The 21,529-nt window shown below is 44.3% G+C and overlaps 2 protein-coding genes and 1 long non-coding RNA gene across 11 annotated transcripts; 1 reads left to right on the top strand and 2 right to left on the bottom strand.

Annotated features, from left to right (window-relative positions):
• Window positions 1–328: 328 nt before the first annotated feature.
• cebpg (CCAAT enhancer binding protein gamma) lies at window positions 329–7,708 on the bottom strand. The gene is made up of 2 exons (XM_022207633.2): window positions 7,537–7,708; window positions 329–4,505 (listed from the first exon to the last, which is right to left on the bottom strand). The coding sequence occupies exon 2, from the start codon at window positions 4,409–4,411 to the stop codon at window positions 3,923–3,925; it is 489 nt and encodes a 162-aa protein (XP_022063325.1). The 5' UTR covers window positions 4,412–4,505; window positions 7,537–7,708; the 3' UTR covers window positions 329–3,922.
• Window positions 7,709–12,803: 5,095 nt separating this feature from the next.
• On the top strand, window positions 12,804–14,892 carry cebpa (CCAAT enhancer binding protein alpha). Its single transcript, XM_022207634.2, has one exon. The coding sequence runs from the start codon at window positions 12,956–12,958 to the stop codon at window positions 13,877–13,879; it is 924 nt and encodes a 307-aa protein (XP_022063326.1). The 5' UTR covers window positions 12,804–12,955; the 3' UTR covers window positions 13,880–14,892.
• Window positions 14,893–18,751: 3,859 nt separating this feature from the next.
• Window positions 18,752–20,610, bottom strand: LOC127531342 (uncharacterized). 9 transcript variants are annotated; one of them, XR_007938408.1, is made up of 5 exons: window positions 20,520–20,584; window positions 20,384–20,451; window positions 20,214–20,349; window positions 20,044–20,179; window positions 18,752–18,944 (listed from the first exon to the last, which is right to left on the bottom strand). It is a non-coding gene; the product is annotated as an uncharacterized LOC127531342 (long non-coding RNA). The 9 variants fall into 9 exon arrangements; XR_007938405.1 differs by lacking the exon at window positions 20,384–20,451 and having other exon boundaries at window positions 20,520–20,610; XR_007938412.1 differs by lacking the exon at window positions 20,384–20,451 and having other exon boundaries at window positions 20,044–20,145; window positions 20,520–20,610.
• Window positions 20,611–21,529: the final 919 nt, after the last annotated feature.

Raw genomic sequence — 21,529 nt, 5'->3', positions numbered from 1 at the left:
CAGGACCCTACCCTGGAGTAGGAACCTTGTTCTCCCTGAAAGAGGTTCTACAGGAACGGTTCCTGCAGTCAGAACAAAGGTTCAGGCTTCTGTAAAACAACCTAAAAGTTCCTGCAGTGAAGAAGCCGTCGTATCGATCAGTCTGTGAACCCGAAGTTCAGTCAAACAGAAAAACTTTTAAACTAAACCAGAACCCTGAACCTTCTTCTGAGTGAAACCAGCTGATCTTTTCTTCTGAGGAACTGTTTGGTTTGAGCGTTAATGGAACAAACGTCCTGAATGACGGTAAAAATGAAGCAGAGACAGAAACATGAATCACAAACTCAGATCAACTTTTATAGTCAATTTTAATTTAGAATGCACATGAGCCCCGGTTCTGATATAAAAAAGCTGAGTGACACAGAAATGCTGCCCAGCAACATTCAGACCAAAGCAGACATCACGACGATCACATCCAGATCCATGAAGACCAGAAGGTTGGGTTTCCTCTGAGTGCAGGAACGATTCAGACCCTCATGCAAACCTCCCTAGAAACATGATAACATGCTGCAAGAAAAGTAGAAAACCAACGATAGAAAAGTGAAACAGATGGAGGCGACAGACAGACGGACGTTCCCACAACTTCAGCTCTGGAACATGTGGAACATCTGGAACATCTCTGGAGCTGCAGCCGTTCATCAATCAGCTGTTAATCTGAAGCTAGTCTGATAACTGATTCATCGTTTTTAATTTTAAATAATATTCTCTGGTTTCTTTTCTGACAGTAAACTGAAGGTCTTTGGACTAAACGAGACGTTTGAGGAAACTCTGATCCACGTTTTAGAGACAAATACACACGTGGACAAAATTGTTGGTACCCCTCAGTTAAAGAAGGAAAAACCCACAATTCTCACTGAAATCACTTGAAACTCACAAAAGTAACAATAAATAAAAATTTATTGAAAATTAAATAATCAAAAACAGCCATCACTTTTGAATTGTTGATTAACATAATTATTTAAAAAAAACAAACTAATGAAACAGGCCTGGACAAAAATGATGGTACCTCTATAAAAGATTGAAAACTATTTGACCAGAGTGACATGATTAACTCAGGTGTGTCATTTAATTGACATCACAGGTGTTTCCAAACTCATAATCAGTCAGTCTGCCTATTTAAAGGGAGACAAGTAGTCACCCTGCTGTTTGGTGAAAAGGTGTGTACCACACTGAACATGGACAACAGAAAGCGAAGGAGAGAATTGTCCCAGGACATCCGAAAAAAATGATAGACAAACATCTTAAAGGTAAAGGCTATAAGACCATCTCTAAACAGCTTGAAGTTCCTGTGACAACAGTGGCTCATATTATTCAGAAGTTCAAGACCCACGGGACAGTAGCCAACCTCCCTGGACGTGGCCGCAAGAGGAAAATTGATGACAAATTGAAGAGACGGATCGTTGGAATTGTATCCAAAGAGCCCAGAGCAACCTCCAAAGAAATTAAAGGTGAACTCCAAGGCCAAGGTACATCAGTGTCAGATCGCACCATTCGTCGTTGTTTGAGCCAAAGTGGACTTCATGGGAGACGACCAAGGAGGACACCACTGCTGAAAAAAACTCATAAAAAAGCCAGACTGGAATTTGCAAAAATGCATGTTGACAAGCCACAAAGCTTCTGGGAGAATGTCCTTTGGACAGATGAGACCAAACTGGAGCTTTTTGGTAAGGCACATCAACTCTATGTTCATAGACTCAAAAACCAAGCATACGAAGAAAAGAACACTGTCCCTACGGTGAAACATGGAGGAGGCTCAGTAATGTTTTGGGGCTGCTTTGCTGCATCTGGCACAGGGTGTCTTGAAAGTGTGCAAGGTACGATGAAATCTGAAGACTATCAAGGCATTCTGGAGAGAAATGTGCTGCCTAGTGTCAGAAAGCTTGGTCTCAGTCGCAGGTCATGGGTCTTCCAACAGGACAACGATCCAAAACACACAGCCAAAAACACCCAAGAATGGCTGAGAGAAAAGCGTTGGACTATTCTAAAGTGGCCTTCTATGAGCCCAGATCTGAATCCCATTGAACATATGTGGAAGGAGCTGAAACATGCCATTTGGAGAAGACACCCATCAAACCTGAGACAATTGGAGCTGTTTGCTCATGAGGAGTGGGCCAAAATACCTGTTGACAGCTGCAGAACGCTCATTGACAAATACAGAAATCGTTTAATTGCAGTGATTGCCTCAAAAGGTTGTGCAACAAAATATTAAGTTATGGGTACCATCATTTTTGTCCAGCCCTATTTCATTAGTTTGTTTTTTTAAATAATTATGTTAATCAACAATTCAAAAGTGATGGCTGATTTTGATTATTTAATTTTCAATAAATTTTTATTTATTGTTACTTTTGTGAGTTTCAAGTGATTTCAGTGAGAATTGTGGGTTTTTCCTTCTTTAACTGAGGGGTACCAACAATTTTGTCCACGTGTGTAGCTGACTGATTGATCCAGAAAATGATCAGTGATGAGGAAGTGATCATCAGCTGCAGCTCTGAGTTCATCTGGAGGACGTTTAAAACCTCAGTAACAAGCATCCAGTTCTGACTGATGAACAGTACGTTTGTTTTCATTTTTGGTTAAAACATCCTGAGAGAAGATCTGAAGGAACGTGAGGAGAACGTTGTGGGAACGTTGGGCTGCTGCAGCTCAGATTCAGTCGACACCTTTCCTGCAGGAGGTGAAGCTCCTGACAGACAAACCCTGTGGAGAAACTCTCCAATCCCACACAAAGCTCCTGTAATTACAGAGTCTGACATGGGTGGGCGTGGCCTGTGGTGGGCGGGGTCACCACAGGTACCTGTCCCGATCTGCTCTGACCTCGTTAGCAGACGGCTAACGATCCGGCCGGGTTAAAGTGGATTTAATTAAAGCTGCGGCACGCCAGCAGAGTCTGTGGTGTCTGGACCCGCCCACCGAACACAGACACACCTGTCTGGAGGCCGACAGGTGAGGGCGCTCACCTGTAGGGGTTCACCTGTAGAGCCCTACAGGTTAACTCCTACAGGTGAGGCCTTACAGATGAGGGCCCTCACCTGTAAGGTGAGGCTGGGAGTTCTACCTGCACAGCTTCCTGGAGTTTAAACCTGGAGCTGCTGTTAGATCAGAGGCTGCAGCAAACCAGAGGATTTTCCTGCTTCATGGTAAAATTTACTTTAAACGTTAAAGTGATTAGAACTCTGTTAGAGTCTAAGCATTATTCTGCAGAATCTAGACTTTTAGGACAATTTTTGTGTGAAACTTGGACCCTGCAGACAGTTCTGGAGGTAAATGTGGACATTATGGATCTCTGATTTGAGAAGATTCCAGTAGTTTTCTCTATTCCAGCCTCTGATCCAACAGCAGATGAAGGTTTAACTCGACTCGGCAGGAAAGACTCGACTGTTCAAACATTAACATGTGCAACTCAAACACTTAGGTAATAAACACGGTTGAGAACGGTTCTGTCTCTAACTGATCTGTTGGTCTCTGATGTTTAAAAGACAGAACCCTCCTTCAGACATCAACATGTAGTGAAATACTTAAAAACTCTGGAACAGAAAATACACATCTTAGAAAAGGGAATCTGAACATTTACATGTCGGTCCTGCAGCAGCCGGTCGGGTCGAACCAGAAAGACTCAGTCTGTCAGACTTCAGTTGGTCCTGATCGATCGATCAGAGAATCAATAACTGCTGTTGGACCGACTGCTGCTCACTTTAAAAGTCTTTAGGTAACATCTGAATAAATGTGAAGAAGTCACAGACTGAGTTTAGTAGTTGTTTTCCTCCGTGGATAAAAGTTTTCCAGGAGGATTCTGGGAGGTTTTGGAGGCGGGGTTAAAGGTAACTGATGGATTAATTAATGATCAATAAACCAATCAGAAGCAGTGAAGACGAGGCCCCGCCCCTCACTGCCCGTTGGTGGAGGAGCTGTTGGGGGCGGGGCTGGAGCCCTCTGGGCCGGCGGGCGGCTGCACGTTGTCGGCCAGGTTGTGGGCGTGCTCCAGGAACAGGTCTTTGAGCACGCTCAGCTCCTTGCTCAGCAGTTTGATCTTGGCCTCCAGCCGCTCGTTCTCCTCCTTCAGCTCGTTGACGCGCTGCTGCGTGTCCATGGCCTTCTGCTTGCTGCGCATGCGGCTCTTCTTCACCGCCAGGTTGTTGCGCTCGCGGCGCTGGCGGTACTCCTCGCTGTCCTTGTCTGCGGGGGGCTTCTTCATCTTGCTAGGGGGCAGGGCTTTACCTCCTGTGGAGGACGAGTTGGCGGGGACGAGCTGAGGGACCTGCTGCAGCCCGGCGACGGCCGGCAGGGATGAGGAAGAGGAGGCGTGGGCCTGGCTCTGGATGACGCTCACGCCGTTGTGGTCAGCTGTTAGTTTCGGCTGGGACGGCCGGCTCATTTGGATGTGATGCCTGCAGGAAGTGATCTCTGACCGGAGTCTCCTCAGCTGTAGAGAATCCGAGACACCAAGTGGAGAAGAAACGCTGGACGACCTGGAGGACACACAGACATTCAGGTTCACTTTGAGAATGCTGCAGCATCGACTCTAGAACAGGTTCAACATCTGCAGAAATACAACTGAAACGTGCTGAAGATACAAAAGAACCTCATCAGATCAGAGATCATCTCAAGATTTGATGAGAACATTCAGGAAAACCAGCGTCATCTGTTAAATCTAAACATGAACATCTACCATGAACACCTAGACCTCTATGAACACCTAGACCTCCATGGACACCTAGACCTCCATGGACACCTAGACCTCCATGGACACCTAGACCTCCATGGACACCTAGACCTCCATGGACACCTAGACCTCCATGGACACCTAGACCTCTATCGACACCTAGACCTCTATCGACACCTAGACCTCTATCGACACCTAGACCTCTATCGACACCTAGACCTCTATCGACACCTAGACCTCTATCGACACCTAGACCTCTATCGACACCAACATGTAGACCTCTATGGACACCTAGAACTCTATGAGCACCTAGACCTTCATGGACACCAGCATCACCATGGCACCATTAGACGTCTAGTTTCTGATCAATACTTCACAGCACTTCCTTTCTGGATGTGATCAGTTCACAGCCGTATGATTGATCAACACATAAAAACCTCAAGAATTGGAAGCTGTTTTGTCGTAAACAGATTAACAGAAGAGTCTGTTAACCAATTATTCTGTTTTCAGAATGAAACAGGGTTATTTTATTATTAATACATTACATAAAGACATCTTCACAGATTTACCTTATTTTATAAAAATTCACGTTTGAAATCTGCGTTTCTGTGTTTAAAATCCATCAATCAATAAATTGATTATTCAGACTACAACTGGATAAAACCATAAATCTGATCTGCTGTCAGTTTCTCCAGACTCCCTGTCAACATCTGATCGATCGATAAACTGATCGATTACCTGCTAACAGGTGGAGGATTACAGACACTGATGGTTTTCTGGACGTTTCATCAGCAGAAGCTCTGCAGACGACTTCACCTGTTTAAACCGATCAAACGTCCAGAAGCTTCAGAATATTCTGACAGAGAACATCAGCTGATAGTTCCATCTGATCAGAGAACATCTGGGACAATCTGAGCAGAAACAGGACAAGATTTAGTCCAGGGGTGTCCAACATGAGGCCCGTGGGCCAAAAGTGGTCCTCCAGAGGGTCCAATCCGGCCCTCAAAGTGGAAAAATTCCAGAGAAGACATTAACTGCAGATTGTAAATTAGTAAAACTATAAATTTAAAATCATTTCTAGACCATGACAAGTTGTTTGGATCAGAAAGTAAAATACTGGATTGTTCTTTGTCGTTTTGTGTCTCATTTTTTTGTAGTATTTTGTTTGTTTTTGTTGTTTTTTCTGACTTGTGATGTTTGTCTCGTGTTTTTGTGGCCTTGTTTCTCATTTCTGACTTTTTTGTGTCGTTTGCCTCATTTTTTTGTCGTTTTGTCTCAGTTTTGTAATTTTTTTTTTTTTGTCTGACTTGTCATTTGTCTCATTTTGGATCTTGTTGTTTTTTAAATATTTTGTCTTATTTTTGTTGTTTTTTTGCCTGACTTTTGTCATTAAAATCCTCCATGGTTCAGCTCCAGGTGACTAAATGTTGTGTTCCTTTGTAGAAACTGATCTGGAAGTTGTAATGAGGAAATGATAAACTGAGGATGAATGTTGATGAAACTGAACTTATTTTTCTGAATAAACTTCAGGTTGTTCATGTTTTATAAAATATAATTATTTAACTGTGAACATCTAAACTACCATCAGAAAAACAACTAAAGCTGTATTTAGTTCCTGACATAATGAGCCAATAGGATGTTTTATTGATGCACATAATATTTATATTTAATGAGCTACAAACTAATCTACATTCACAGCTGTCATTTATTATTACTTTTCTGGAGGTTTGACGATTTTTCTTTTCATCATTTCAGAATCTTTAGATTACCACGACGTTAAACTGAAGCTTTAATAAATTTATCGCAAATAAAAATCTGCCACCATCTCCGAAGGGTTCTGGTTCCATCAGATCTGAGGTTCTCCACCTCCAGAACCAAGAAAATGTTTGCTCTAAGCTGCAGAGTCTCTGATGACCTCAATCCATCAGTCAGGATTCACCTCCTCCTCAAACATCTTTGAACAAGAGGAGGTGATAGAGGAGGACGGAGAAGCAGGTGGATGATGGAGAAGGAGGTGATGGTCGAGGACGGCTCCTCCACCACCTTCCTATATCTTCTCCTGCTTTACCTTCTCCTCCAACATCCTCTTTCATCCACCTAGGTGAAGCAGGAGGTGGTGGAGGAGGAGAAGGTGGATGATGATGGAGGAGGTTTGAGAAGGCAGTGGTAGAGGAAGGCTCCTCCATCACCTTTTATATCTCCTCCCTGATCCATCATCATCCACCTTCTTCTCTTCCTCCTCCTCCTCCAGCGGCCCTGCGGCTCTCTGATTGGCCAGATTATTCCCCTCTACGGTTAATTAGCAGCGCGGCTGTGATTGGCCGAGGCGTTGCTATGCAGCCAGTCAGCTGTGCGCAGGGAAAAGCGCTCCGGGTGCAAACAGCGGAGATGTTGCCCGCTGTTGCATCATCACGAGCGGCTCTTTGTGCCGTCGGAGGGGAACTCCGGAGTCACGCGGGGCTCAGTGCTACCCTGGGCGGCCAGGTGAACCCCAGAAACACCCGAAACCCTCCGACACAGAGGATTTAGACCGGAACCGGAGCTCCGACTCCGTGAAGTCTGAATTTACAGCCACTTTGACAACTTTTAGTCCCGTACAATCAGATTCCCGTGATAAAGACCGAACACCGAGTCCCCGTTAAAGCTTCACATGAGTCCCGGTCAGACTTCAACACCACCAGAGACTCGTTTCTACCGGAGACACGTTTCTACCGGGGACACTTTCCCCAAACCGCCACCGTTTACCGGGCAGGTAGCCAGCTAGCCGTTAGCTCCCGCTGCTAACCCGCCGTCAGTTCGCTGTTGACGCCGATTTTATACGCTGAAACTCGGTTTACCTTCAGTGGGCGGCGGAGGAAACGACCATCCGTCAAAGTGGAGAAAGTTCCCGCAGAAAGTTCGAGTTTATTCCGTGTGTCGGAGCTCGGAGTGTTTTTGTTTGTAACATGGAGAGCAGCGGATTGCGAAATCTCTTTTACCATGTACGGCAATTTCCCCGCTCAGCCAATCACAGGCGATGAGGCGGCAGCGAAAGGGGCGCTCAGCCAATCACAAAGGAGAGCGCGGCAGAGTGATGCAATGTCCCCTGTGATTGACGCGTCAGTGGGCCAGTGGGGCGCGGCTGTTTGCTGTGGGCTTGTTTATGTAATGTGAGGTTGGTCAGATGAGTTCAAACATGCATGACTTCATCCGAGACACAAAACCACCAAAAAAAAGACAAAACGACCTAAGAAAGGCACAAAATTCATTTTAAAAATACAAAATGTCTTAAAATAGACACAAAACGACCAATAAATGACCAGTAACAAACAGAAAATCACCTGAAAACACACGGATGACTTCATCTGGGACACAAAACCACCAAAAACCTCAAAACGACCAAATAAAGGCACAAAATTAATTTAAAAAATACAAAAGGTCTTAAAATAGACACAACCAATAAATGACCAGTAACAGACAGAGAATCACATGAAAGACCACTAAAAGACAATAAAACATACATGATTTCATCTGAGACACAAACCCACCAAAATAAAAGACAGAACGACCAAATAAAGACACAAAATTAATGAAAAAATATCATAAATGTCTCAAAATAGACACAAAACGACCAAATTAAGACACAAAATGACCAATAAGTGAGCAGTAACAGACAGAAATTCACCCGAAAGACCACCAAAAGACAAGAAAACATGCATGACTTCATCTGGGATTCAGTCACAGCTGAATAATGACAGTTTGTTTGTGTGAGCTGCTACTTCCATCGCTGATAGAAGAATAACTATGGCAGCCTGTCAGACGAGGAAGTCCCCTTAAATACCTAAAAGCAGGTTTTAAACGGTCACAGCAGAGTTACATCACACTATCAGTCTCTACTAGAACACATCACAAACACTAAATACTATCATTGATGTCTGGAGGCAATACTGACACAAGCTGCAAATGAAGATTATGTTCACTTTAATTAATCTGTTGGTTATTTCTGACAGAGTCTATCAGCTGTTTGGTCTAAAATGGTGAAAAATATGGATCAGTTTCCTCAAACATCCTAAAGATCTTGAGATTGCTGTCACAGAGGAAAGAAACCAGGAGATATTCACACTGAAGAGGCTGCAACCGGAGGATTTACACAGTTCTGACAATATTTTTAGTATATTTATGGTTTCCAGTAATGTTCCGATGAGGTTAAAAGTGAAACTAAGACTAAATGATGTGACGTCAACATTCAGAGGACGTCTGGGTGTTGTCATCAACACAGATGACGTTCCATTAAAATACAGTAAGAACGTTCTGAAGATGTTTTAGGAACAAAGTGAAGACACATAATAACCACAGAAATACACAACAGGCCCACACAGAGACACACAATGACAACAAAAATACACTAAACATGCACAAAAACAGCAAAATGAACACAAAATATACAAAATGTGTACAAAAAAGACAAGATGACCAGAACAATACACAAAACATTCACAAAAACAACAAAATGATCCCCAAAACATACAAAAATGTACAAAACAAGCCAAAGGATCCCAAAAATACACCAAACATGGACAAAAAAACGACCACAAATAGACACAAAGTGGCCACAATGACACACATAATTATATTAAACCCTCAAAACAACCACAAAATGGTTAAAAAGAAACACAAAAAAGAGACAAAATCAACACAAAGAGACACACAACTACCATCAAATGTAAAATTACCATGGAGACACAAAACAACTGAAAAGACCAAACAAACACACAACGACCTCACAATGATGGAAAAAAGACACAAAACAACCACAAAAGGACCAGACACACACAAAAACATCACAAAGAGACACAAAGAGACCTTTAAAGCACGTCTGATGTGAACTCTGATTAATTTAATGAGTTCAATTCCCACTATTCCCAGTGTTTCCACTATTCCCAGTGTTTCCACTATTCCCAGTGTTCCCAGTATTCCCAGTTGTCCCAGTGTTACTAACAGTGAGGTCAGCTCCTCCTAGTATTTTACTCCAGTGAACAGATGAACGTTTCTTCATCTCAGATCCTGACTTTTGATTAATCTCTTAATGAAAACAGACAGAATGTTTGAAACATGGCAGCTAAAAGTGATCTGATGCTGTAGAACCAACAGAGGAGCAAAGTTACTCCTCTGAGAAGCAAAGATCCTCCAATGAGGAGCAAAGATCCTCCAATGAGGAGCAAAGATCCTCCAATGAGGAGCTCCACCAGCCTCTGTTCCTCTGTTTTTATCCTCTTATTAAAAGTCTTTATGACTGTCATCAACACGTCACTCCTTCTTCTTCTTCTTTGGTCTCTGAGTTTGTTCTCCACACTGTGATGCCTGAGGTCACCCTGATGATGTCACAGTGATGTCATTACAATAAACTTTAGCAGATCAGAGGTCAAAGGTCAACATGAAGAACACGACCTGCAGATCAGATGTTTTATTTCCTGGAAGCTAAAGTCAAACTTTAGACTCTAGTTTTACCACCGTCAGAGTTTCGAGGCGACTTTCTCTGATTTTTATCGAGTTGCTCCCTCAGAATCTCCTCAGGTTTCCTCCAGGACCATCAGAATTTCCTCAGATATCTGGAACATTCTGAGACACAAAACAATTAAAAATATGCACAGAATGAAAAATATATTCATGATGATCTCAGATCCTGCATCTTCTCCTGACACTTGAAACCCTTTAAGGACCTGAAAAATAACTTGTTTATGTCTGACCTGTGATGGACCCGAGAACATCTTCAAGAACCTCTGAGGACCAGTAAACCAGAACACTAGAACCTTTAAGGACCAGTGGACCAGAACACTAGAATCTTCTACAGATCCTTAATACGAATCTTTAACACTTGTAAAATGTCTGAACCTCCTTAGAGACTTGGAAATCCTCTTCAAGGACCCTTGGAAACCTCTCGGACCCTCTGAACTTCCTGATGGATACAGAACCTTCTTTAGGACCTCATTATTGCTCCCCAGACCCTTTTCAAGGATCCCAAGAACCTCTTCAGTGATGCACAGGACCAACCTAAAGACTAGCAGATGTTCTTCAAAGAGCTTTAACATGTCTTCAGGACTAAAAGAACATTTTGAAGGACCTGAACCTGGTCCAATGATTCCTTGAACCTCCTCAAGGACCTGTTTGTATCTTTAACATCCTGTCAAATGTCATAACCTCCTTATGGGTTTCTAAAACCTATTCAAGGACCTGCATAACCTCATTAAACACTCCTCAGTCATCTTTGAACACTTTTCAAGCATCTTTAGGATCATTAGAACCTCCTGGAGAACCCCTTGAACTGCTTCAATGACCACTAGAACTTCCTCCTAAACTGTGATCTATATTTCCAGGACCCATAGAGTATCATTACCTTTTTATGGACCCTTAAATCAACTTCAGGACACCTGGAAACGTCCAAAGGACCCCTTGAACTTCAGAATCTACTTTAGAAGAAGATGTAAGATCCACAAAAACCTCTTCAAGGATCCTTTAGAACTTCCTTTTTGTCCTCCGGACCCTCTTCAAGGACTCCAAGAACCTCTCTGAGGACCCCTTGGGTCTCCTCAAAGACCAATGCATCCTCTCCCATGATCCTTGAAAACCTTCTAAGGACCACTGGAACCTCCTCAGAGAGTCTCTGACCTGTTCCTTGAACCTCCTCAAGAACCTCTACATATATCTTTAACTTCCACAAAGCATTCTAGCTTCCTTATAGACTTCAAAAACCTCTTCAAGGGCCCCTGGAGCCTCTTCAAGGACTTATGGAGCCTCTTAAAGGACCCTTGGAGCGTCTTCAAGGACCTCTGGAGCCTCTTCAAGGACTTCTGGAGCATTTTCAAGAACTTTTGGAGCCTCTTTAAGGACCTCTGGAGCCTTTTCAAGGACTTCTGGAGCCTCTTCAAGAACTTTTGGAGCCTCTTCAAGGGCCCCTAGAGCCTCTTTAAGGATCCCTGGAACATCTTCAAGGACCCCTGGAGCCTCTTCAATGACCCCTGGAGCGTCTTCAAGGACTCCTGGACTTGGTTCCAGGACATCTTAAATATTTTCAAGGACCTGGATGAACCTCCTCCAGGTTCAAACGTCTCATCTGCTGCTGAAACTGTGATACTTAAGTCCACCAGGACCAAACTCCAGGTTCACAAATGTTGTCAAGGAAGCCTTGAAGATCTTGCCATAAAACCTGAAGGTGCCTGGAGGAACCTGTAGGAACCTGGAGGATCCTCTGTGTCCTCAACTTTTAAAACGAGCTGCAGCAGCAAACATCAGCTGGAATAAAGACACGGATGAATGCTGAGGAACCAGCTGCAGGTTCTCTGGTTGCCGACAGATGGCGCTGCAGGCCGCCGCTCAGCTCCAGCTGCTGACAGGTGAAGCTCCAGGTAAGAAAAGAAGTTTATTAATGAAATAAAATTAATTATCAGAACTGACCCGACATCAGTTTAATATTTGACCATCGGACTGAAGCAGCTTCAGAAGTTCTGATTTTTATCACAAACTGCAGAGCTGCAGACAGAACCGAACCTCAGACAGCTGGAAGTTTAATAATAATAATGATAATAATAATAATAATAATAAAGACAGAACATCAGTTTAAACTCTTTGATCTGGATCAGAACCGCAGCGCGTCTCATGGAGGAAGTTAAAGACGCAGCAGGTCCGGACCGATCTGGGTCTCTGAAGGACTCTGGGTTCCTCCAGAACCAGAACCGAGTTTTGAGGAGCTCAGATCCAAGTTTTGCTCTGAAGAAACGTCCCTGATCAGAAACGGAGGGTTGAAGTCAAGACTCAGAGTGTGTGTGTGTGTGTGTGTGTGTGTGTGTGTGTGTCTGTGTGTGTGTGTGTGTGTGTGTGTGTGTGTGTGTGTGTGTGTGTGTGTGTGTGTGTGTCTGTGTGTGTGTGTGTGTGTGTGTGTGTGTGTGTGTGTCTGTGTGTGTGTGTGTGTGTGTGTGTGTGTGTGTGTGTGTGTGTGTGTGTGTGTGTCTGTGTCTGTGTCTGTGTCTGTGTCTGTGTGTGTGTGTGTGTGTGTGTGTGTGTGTGTGTGTGTGTGTGTGTGTGTGTGTGTGTGTGTTCCCGCCCCTCTCCTCCTGCTATATAACGGCTCTTTGACAGCTCTCCGTGTCCTGATCAGGAGAAGCAGCCGTCGCTCCGCAGCCTCCTCCTCTCCGGTAAACCGTCCGTTCTTACCGAGCTGCGGCTCCGGAGCTCCGCCACCTGAGACTTTCCAAACTGGATTCCCGGAGCTCCTCGCCATGCATGCCCGGCTTTAGATTCTCCATGGAGCTCTCTAACCTGTACGAGGTCGCGCCCCGGCCCCTGATGAGCAGCCTGACCCACGGCCAGCAGCCCTCCTCCGGCTACAGAGACCCGGCAGAGCTCGGCGGTGAGATCGGAGACAGCGAGACGTCCATCGACCTGAGCGCCTACATCGACCCATCGGCGTTCAACGACGACTTCCTTGCCGACCTGTTCCACCACAGCTCCCGGCAAGACAAGCTGAAGATGATGAACGGGGAGTACGACCCGGTTCCGTGCGGCCCGGGGCCCCAGCAGCTCTACATGTCCAACTACATGGAGTCCAAGCTGGAGCCCCTCTACGAGCACAACCCGCCGCGCCTGCGCCCGGTGGCCATCAAGCAGGAGCCGCGGGACGACGAGGACCTGAACCCCGGTCTGCCTCCCACCTACCACCACCCGCACGCGCACTCCCAGCAGTACCAGCACCCCCCGCAGCAGCCGCAGATGCCGCACCTCCAGTACCAGATCGCGCACTGCGCCCAGACCACCATGCACCTCCAGCCGGGTCACCCGACGCCCCCGCCGACCCCGGTGCCCAGCCCGCACCAGCACCACCACCAGCACCCGCACCAGCACCAGCACCCGCAGCAGGGCGGCCTGAAGCTGCTGGACCCGCAGCGGGGCGGCGGGAAGCCCAAGAAGCACGTGGACAAGAGCAGCCCGGAGTACCGGCTGCGGCGGGAGCGCAACAACGTGGCCGTGCGCAAGAGCAGGGACAAGGCCAAGATGCGCAACATGGAGACGCAGCAGAAGGTGGTGGAGCTGACCACCGACAACGACAGACTGAGGCGGAGGGTGGAGCACCTGACCCGGGAGCTGGACACGTTACGGGGCATCTTCAGGCAGCTGCCCGACGGATCCTTCAAACCTCTGGGCAGCTGAGAGACTCCGACCCGCAGCTGGACGCAGCTGGATTTACGCACGGAGGAGCTGCTGTTCACTGCAAACACACGAGGCTGAGCGCGTGCACAGCCGGACTTTAGGTGGACTGAGGTGAGGACTGATCCAGACCCGCCCAGGGCTCGTGTTGTTGCAGTGATCATGTGCCTTTGGACTGTGCAGAATAAGCTGGTTCCACAGCGGACTCGTATTTGTGCCTTTTTCCCACCAGACATATCAGAGCAGCTAAGGTAGGGCACGGGGAGCGCGCACGGGGAGCGCGCCCCAGCCTGTTGTGCATGTTTCTTATTCTTGTGTTTTATACAGTTAGAGTCTCTTCTTACCTTCACCTGTGTGTGTTCCAGTGTCAGAATCATTCCAGTGTTTTTAAAGCTGAACCTCGGTGCTGGAGCTCCAACCTGATCACCTGAAATGTTTCAATGTGGACTCAGTAATGAGTTGCAGCTAAATGTGGACTTTGTGAAGAGTTTTCTGTAGAACATGAAGGCGGTGCTCCTCAGCAGCACTTGTTCCCCTCAAAGACTCCAAACATCTGATCAGTAGAAACATGAGCTCTGAGAGGAACTCCTCCTCTGAAGCTGGAGTCTTTCATGCCAAAGTCAAAGATTAAAGCTGAGTGAGTTCAACTGGAATGAAGCTGTGGACCCTGTGTGTGGTTCTGCAGCAGCTCCTGGATGCACTAAAGAGGTTCTGACAGAACGTCGATGTTCTGAATGTGAACAGGGTTCTATGCAACGTGACTCTTCCTCTCTGGACTCGTGGTGCCTTCTGATCCACCTTTGACCTCCTGATTTAACAGATTCCACAGATCGGAGTCAGCGAGGAAGAAGGAAGCACTTTGCTGTTGTTTTTTATTTTTACAAACTCTGATGTTGTTTCAAACTTTACGTCTCAATTGTAAAATAAGCCTATATATAAATATATATGAATAAATATATATATAAAATACCAAAAAATCTGAAGTATTATAATAAAAGAAGCTTGTTTTAACAGAATCTGTTGGTGGTTTTGGATTTATTCTCCTGCTGATCTCCCTTCAGCTCATTTCTGAGTTTTATTCTCACACAGGACGAGAAAGTTCCAGATAAATGATCAGATGTTTGTCTGACAGGTTTGATGACAGCAGTTTATTAAGAGTCAGATCAGTTTTTATTCTTCTGCTGGTGTTTGGTGACTTCTGTTCCCTGACTTTGTCCTTACAGGCTCCTGTAGATAAAATCACACAAATAAAATCCGCCTCCTGATTTATTCTGGTGAGTTTCAGAGAAGCTGAGTCTCTTTAAATTCCACTGTTTGGATCTAAAGTTTATTCCTAAATCAGTCAGTCACAGAAGTAAGCTCAGGTTCAGTCAGAAGGCAGAACATGTGGAACTGTTCTGTTAAAAATATTAAAAAGTAAAAACAAGAAGGACAAACAGCTGCAGCGTCTCTGAGTTCAGGATTAAAACCTGAAAGGAAGCAGATAAAGTTTAACCAGACGAAGCTGCCGAATGTTTTCATTTACAATTCTGTTCAAAAAGACTGAAAAACACTCTTTACCAAGAATCTACAGTCTGCACATCTACACTGCTGTTCAGAAGTCTGGGCTCATCCATTAAACTCCCACTTCTATCCATGTGCTAACATAACTGAACAAGGGTTTTCTGATCATCAATGAGCCTTTCAGCACCATTAGCTAACACAATGTAGCATTTATCATCAATAATCATTTAATGTGATCATTGAACAGAAGCTGTTTTTCTTTCAGAAATAAGGACATTTCTAAGTGACCCTAAACGTTTGAACGGTGGTGTAAAACCTGCATGTCTGTCTCCTAGCGGTTATTAAAACACTAAAACTCTCCACAGGGTCTCAGAACATCTGGACCTTCTTCATCTGTTCAGCAGGACGACACCTGAAGCTGCTCAGGTGAGTTCAGACGTCTGAGCAGCTTCAGGTCTGACTGGATGGAACGTGTTTGAAGGAAGAAGAACCAATATAGACACCCTCTTAATGCTGGTCTAAGTTGTTTTTCAGGCTTTTCAGAAAACACTGAACCCTGACCTATTGGATCACACTGCAGAATCACATGACCGGTTCACATGAGGATGGAGGTGTTTTACCAGAGGCAGCATGAGGAGATGATTCAGGCAAAACAATGATTTTTGTCAAAAAATGTCTTATTTTAGGAAGATTCAGGACTGCAGGATGCTGATGCTACCTGAGAGGTTAAACTCAGGGACTGAAAGCTCCACACTCCTCCCTTCTGCTGCAGTTCTTAACACGCTGTCAAACCATGATGATAGAAACAGTTTGATGCTGTTTATTTAACACTGAATCACCATAAATAAGTTCATCAGGAGAAAAAATAGTGTTTTTTTACATTTATTCTCTTGAAATAATACACTTCTCTGCTCTTGTAGAGTTATTAGATTGAAAAATGCTGTATAATGTATAAAATACTGTAATTATTGTATTTATTTCTCTAAAAGAGCACAGTTTTCACAGTTAAATATATGAACTGAGAACGGAAACATTCTGTTATATTAATGGTGATTTTTTCATTTATTTCATGTAAAAACTACAGTTTGGATCAGCGTTGATAACGGACTAATGGTGGAATATTTATGACAGCTATAATCACAATTACTACAATGAATAAGTTTAGAACTGGTTTCAGACTGTCTTAAGATGCTTTAGACTTTTTTAACCCCAGAAATACCAAAGCTACCACCAGCATGGAGGTGGCAGCATCATGCTCTGTGGACCTGAAGCTTCATACAAAGTCAGCGGAACAATGGAGAAGAAGGATCAGCTCCATGTCCTGGGAATGTTTTGCTTTGTGTCTCTTTGTGGCTGTTTTATGTCTCTTGGTGTCTCTTTGTCTCTCTTGGTGTCTTGTTGTGTCTGTTTGTGTCTTTGTGGTTGTTTTGCAACTCTTTGCATCTCTTGGTGTGTATTTTGTCTCTTTGTGTCTCCTTGTGTCTCTTTGCCTCTCTTTGTGTCTCCTTGTGTCTCTTTGAGTCATGTTGCATCTCATTGTGTCTCTTTGCATCTCATTGTGTCTCTTTGTGTCTCCATGTGTCTCTTTGCGTCTCTTGCTGCGTCTCATTGTGTCTCTTTGTGTCTCCTTTTGTCCCTTTGCGTCTCTTTGAGTCCTGTTGTGTCTCCTTGTGTCTCTTTGCATCTCATTGTGTCTCTTTGTGTCTCTTTGTGTCTCCATGTGTCTCTTTGCGTCTCTTGCTGCGTCTCATTGTGTCTCTTTGTGTCTCTTTGCATCTCTTTGCATCTCTTTGTGTCTCTTTGAGTCCTGTTGTGTCTCCTTGTGTCTCTTTGCATCTCATTGTGTCTCTTTGTGTCTCTTTGTGTGCGTCTGCAGACACAGAGCAGATCTGGGCTCTGATAGCAGCAGAAAATGGAACATTCATCATGAACTTTTGCTCTGTTCATTAATCAGATTTAAAAGCAGAAATGAAGCATGAAAGCGTCTCCAGAGAAGCTGTGACTGATGATGAACCTCTGCTGATACCGACAGAACCGGCCCGGGACGCCTCTAATTAAAATGAATTAACGGACTGGGGATACTTTACTGCTGTAATGATCTGAAACAAAGTGGAACCTTCAACCCAGCCGGAGCCAGAACAGAACCGGTAAGTGTTTGTGTGTTTTAGGTGCTGAGGAACAGGCAGAGGAACCAGCTGGAGGAATAAACTTCATGCAGGGCTGCAGCGCTATTAGAACCAGGTGAACTGGACCCGATCGCCGCGCTGAGCCTGGGAACAGAACCATGTGAGAACAGGTTGATAGAAACATGCAGCTGGCAGAGCGGCTGATGGCTTCCACATGTTCTGACTGAAATACGACTGATCCAACATGAAATATGTTCCTGAAAACATGCATCATCCTGACATCAGAACCGCCTGCAGGAATGTTCTGGGTGGATCCGTGTCCTGAACAGGGTCACTGACACGCTGAAACTTTCACTTTATGAGAGGTTTTATGGTTTAAACAGTGAAGTTTCTGCTGAAGTCTAAAGTTTCCCTTTAAACCTGGTCCTGTTAGCGTAGCTTAGCTTCAACAGAATTTAAACGTCAGCTAGTGAGCTTTACGACTGGTTTAGGACTGGTTTCAGACTGTCTTGTGAAGATTTTAAACATTTATTTAACCCCACAAACACCAAACCTACCACCAAGCATGGAGGTGGCAGTATCATGCTCTGTGGACCTGAAACTTCACACAAAATCAGTGGAATAACCAAGGATTAGGATTACCTTCACATGCTGTGAATGCTTTGTTTAGTGTCTCTTTGCATCTCTTTGAGGTTGTTTAGTGTCTCTTTGCGTCTCTTTGTGTCTCTGTCTGATCCTCAGTGCAGGAATCAGGACCTGCAGTAAATAAGAGTTAAAATGACTCAGCGGCTTTCAGTAATCAGATCACTTCTAGACAGATAGAGCTATCTATATATATTGATGTGCACAGATCTCAACACACAAACAAGCAGACAGTGCACAGAGTTCACGGACTAAATGACTTCAATGTGTAAAATATCAGCAGAACATGAAGCAGGAACACGTCTACATGAACATGAATAAATGGAACAACAAGAGAAGTGGTTTTTATACATTTTGTGTAATTTTGTGTTTTTTTGTGTTTTGGTTTATCCTCAGGTATTCATGCTAGAAACATCATCTGTCATCAGTCAGGACCATGCATCCACTGTGGTAGTCCTGGTCTGGTTCTACCAAACATCTGGACTCCATCTGAGTCCAACTCATTGATCTTCATCTGACCAAAGAATGTTCTCCAGCATCCATCAGGCTTCTTTTCATGTTCTTCAGCAAACTTTCACATGGAAGTTTAGTTCTGGTCCTCCATCCATAGAGGTTGATGTTCTGAAGGTTCCTTCACACTGTCTGAGCTTCACACTAACTCTGGTTTCCATGGAGAACCCCTGAACCAAGTCTGAAGCAGCTGATGTCTGTTTTTACAGCTGGATGGAGAAAGTAGTTCACTGTCTGTGGAGTCATTTTAGGAGCTCTGATTAGTGGAACTATGACTCCTTCTAGACCTCCTGATTAGTGGAACTATGACTCCTTCCAGACCTCCTGGTTCCTGCTGACTCTGTGCTTCACTGGTTTTCAGTTGCTCACTGATCTTCCTGGATCTTTTTCCATCTTTGTTGAGTCTCTCAGTCAGATGTTTCTCTTCCTCTGTGCAGTTCTTCTCCATGTGGAGTCATGATGCAGACATAGATAGACCCAGTCCATAGGTCCAGGACTGAGGACGTTCTGCTGTTCTCAGCTCATTTAGAACCATGTTCATGCATGTTTAAGGTTTAGCTCCTGGAGGTGCTTAGCTTAGCTTAGTATAAAGACTAGAAGCAGGGGGAAACTGTTAGCTTAACTCTGTTTTCTATCTAAAAAGTGAATCGCTAATGCAGGAGTTAAATTCTCTTTTTCTTCCACCGTTTTTCATCTGTTCTTTTCTTTCCTCAGTCCTTCTTCATCAGCTGTTCTTTCACAGTTTTTTTTAGCTAATCTTTGATGCTATCAGTGAGTTTCAGACCTGTTCTGGTAGCTGATCTGATCTCCTTAGCTTCAGCTCTGTGGTTTTGGCTGCAGGCATCTCTCAGTGTGTTCTGACACACCGGCATTGATTTGGGTTTTGGACGGAGGAGAGGATCAGATGTTGGCCTCAGACTCTTCCTGTGGATGGAAGACATTAGCCTGTTAGCGACTGGAACTCTCCTCTGCATTATTTCCAGTATGTCCAGAAATCCAAAGTCCAGGCCTCAGTGGTGATAATCCTCTCACACGGTTTGCTGAGCTGATCTTCAGCTCTACTCCTGATAAAAAGCTGCCAGTTTCATGTTTAGGATGGATGAAACTGAACTTTACCTCCAGTAACCTGACAATGAATCCACTCTACTGTTCATACTTGTCATGTCAGGGATCAGGAATGGGTCACTTTTTATCTGACTTTATTTAAAGCTGAAAAACTTCTTATGAGAACATCATGAATCCAGTATATTTCATTTACATTAACAGACAACTTTGAAACAGAATTATTATGATCATTAAGTTTACACAGATAAAACCAGCTCTGATTAGTGGAACTGTGACTCCTTCTAGACCTCCTGATTAGTGGAACTATGACTCCTTCTGGACCTCCTGATTAGTGGTACTATGACTCCTTCTAGACCTCCTGATTAGTGGAACTATGACTCCTTCTAGACCTCCTGATTAGTGGAACTATGACTCCTTCTAGACCTCCTGATTAGTGGAACTATGACTCCTTCTGGACCTCCTGATTAGTGGTACTATTACTCCTTCTAGACCTCCTGATTAGTGGTACTATGACTCCTTCTAGACCTCCTGATTAGTGGAACTATGACTCCTTCTAGACCTCCTGATTAGTGGAACTATGACTCCTTCTGGACCTCCTGATTAGTGGTACTATGACTCCTTCTAGACCTCCTGGTTAGTGGAACTATGACTCCTTCTAGACCTCCTGATTAGTGGAACTATGACTCCTTCTAGACCTCCTGGTTAGTGGAACTATGACTCCTTCTAGACCTCCTGATTAGTGGTACTATGACTCCTTCTAGACCTCCTGGTTAGTGGAACTATGACTCCTTCTAGACCTCCTGATTAGTGGAACTATGACTCCTTCTAGACCTCCTGATTAGTGGAACTATGACTCCTTCTAGACCTCCTGGTTAGTGGAACTATGACTCCTTCTAGACCTCCTGATTAGTGGAACTATGACTCTGGTTGGTGGAATCAGTCTTTTTGCTGGTTTGTCTTTTGACTTCTATCATCTGTCAGTACTGGACAGTTGAATACTTTGTGTTTAACCATTATTTTAGTGACTTATTTGGTTTCCTCCTACAGAAATTATGCCTTGGTTTTATCTGTGTTGAACCTTTTATTGGTGGAAACATCAGCTGTATGTGGATCGTATCTCTGGTGTTTGAGCTGCTGAATGAAGCTTCCTCTGCTCCGTGGTCAGATGCAGGAGAACATGTGGTTATTTTCAGATCTCCAGTGTTTGCAGTCTCAAAGTGCTTTGGCTTCATTGACAGGCTGTGTGGAGAGTGTGTCAGCGGCCCGATCCATCTATCTGCTCTGTTTGGCCTCCACTTCTAATATTTGGCCTCTGTTAAACTTTAACCGGCTCCTTTCATTGAGTCCAGCGAACAGCTAAAGGACAGCAGGTTCTCCACTGTTTGTTCTCAGACTCACATGGACTCTGACTTTCACTCAGACTATGGACCAGTCCTCCCAGTCTGGTGAAGAACCAAAACCTGCTGATGTTTGATGGTTTCACTCTGAACAAACCTCATCAGTTGGTTTTCATTCAGAATTTACACAAATTAAACTGAAGTCTTCCTTCTTGAGCTTGTGGAGACGTTTCTCTCTGAATGACAAACAGCAGAAACACTTTCTCAGATGCTGCAAACTTCTCTGCTATCAGGTCATTTAGAGCTGCAGCAGTTCATCAGTTAGCTCTTGTTTGATTTGCTCCAATTGATTAATCAGTTAATTGCTGCAGCTCTGCCCACTAGTGAGCTGCTAATAATTCAACCACCAACTACTCTGATCATCAGCTCATCAGCTGGAGTCACTTTAAATCCAAACTGTCTAAATTCTG

The sequence above is a fragment of the Acanthochromis polyacanthus genome, chromosome 2 (genome assembly GCF_021347895.1).
Source record: "Acanthochromis polyacanthus isolate Apoly-LR-REF ecotype Palm Island chromosome 2, KAUST_Apoly_ChrSc, whole genome shotgun sequence".
Taxonomy (NCBI): domain Eukaryota; kingdom Metazoa; phylum Chordata; class Actinopteri; family Pomacentridae; genus Acanthochromis; species Acanthochromis polyacanthus.
This window is presented reverse-complemented; position numbering and strand designations above follow the sequence as displayed.

Excerpts from the sequence above, each read along its gene's own strand:
- cebpa (XM_022207634.2), top strand. The coding sequence starts at position 12,956 with ATGCCCGGCTTTAGATTCTCCATGGAGCTCTCTAACCTGTACGAGGTC.
- cebpg (XM_022207633.2), bottom strand. The coding sequence starts at position 4,411 with ATGAGCCGGCCGTCCCAGCCGAAACTAACAGCTGACCACAACGGCGTG.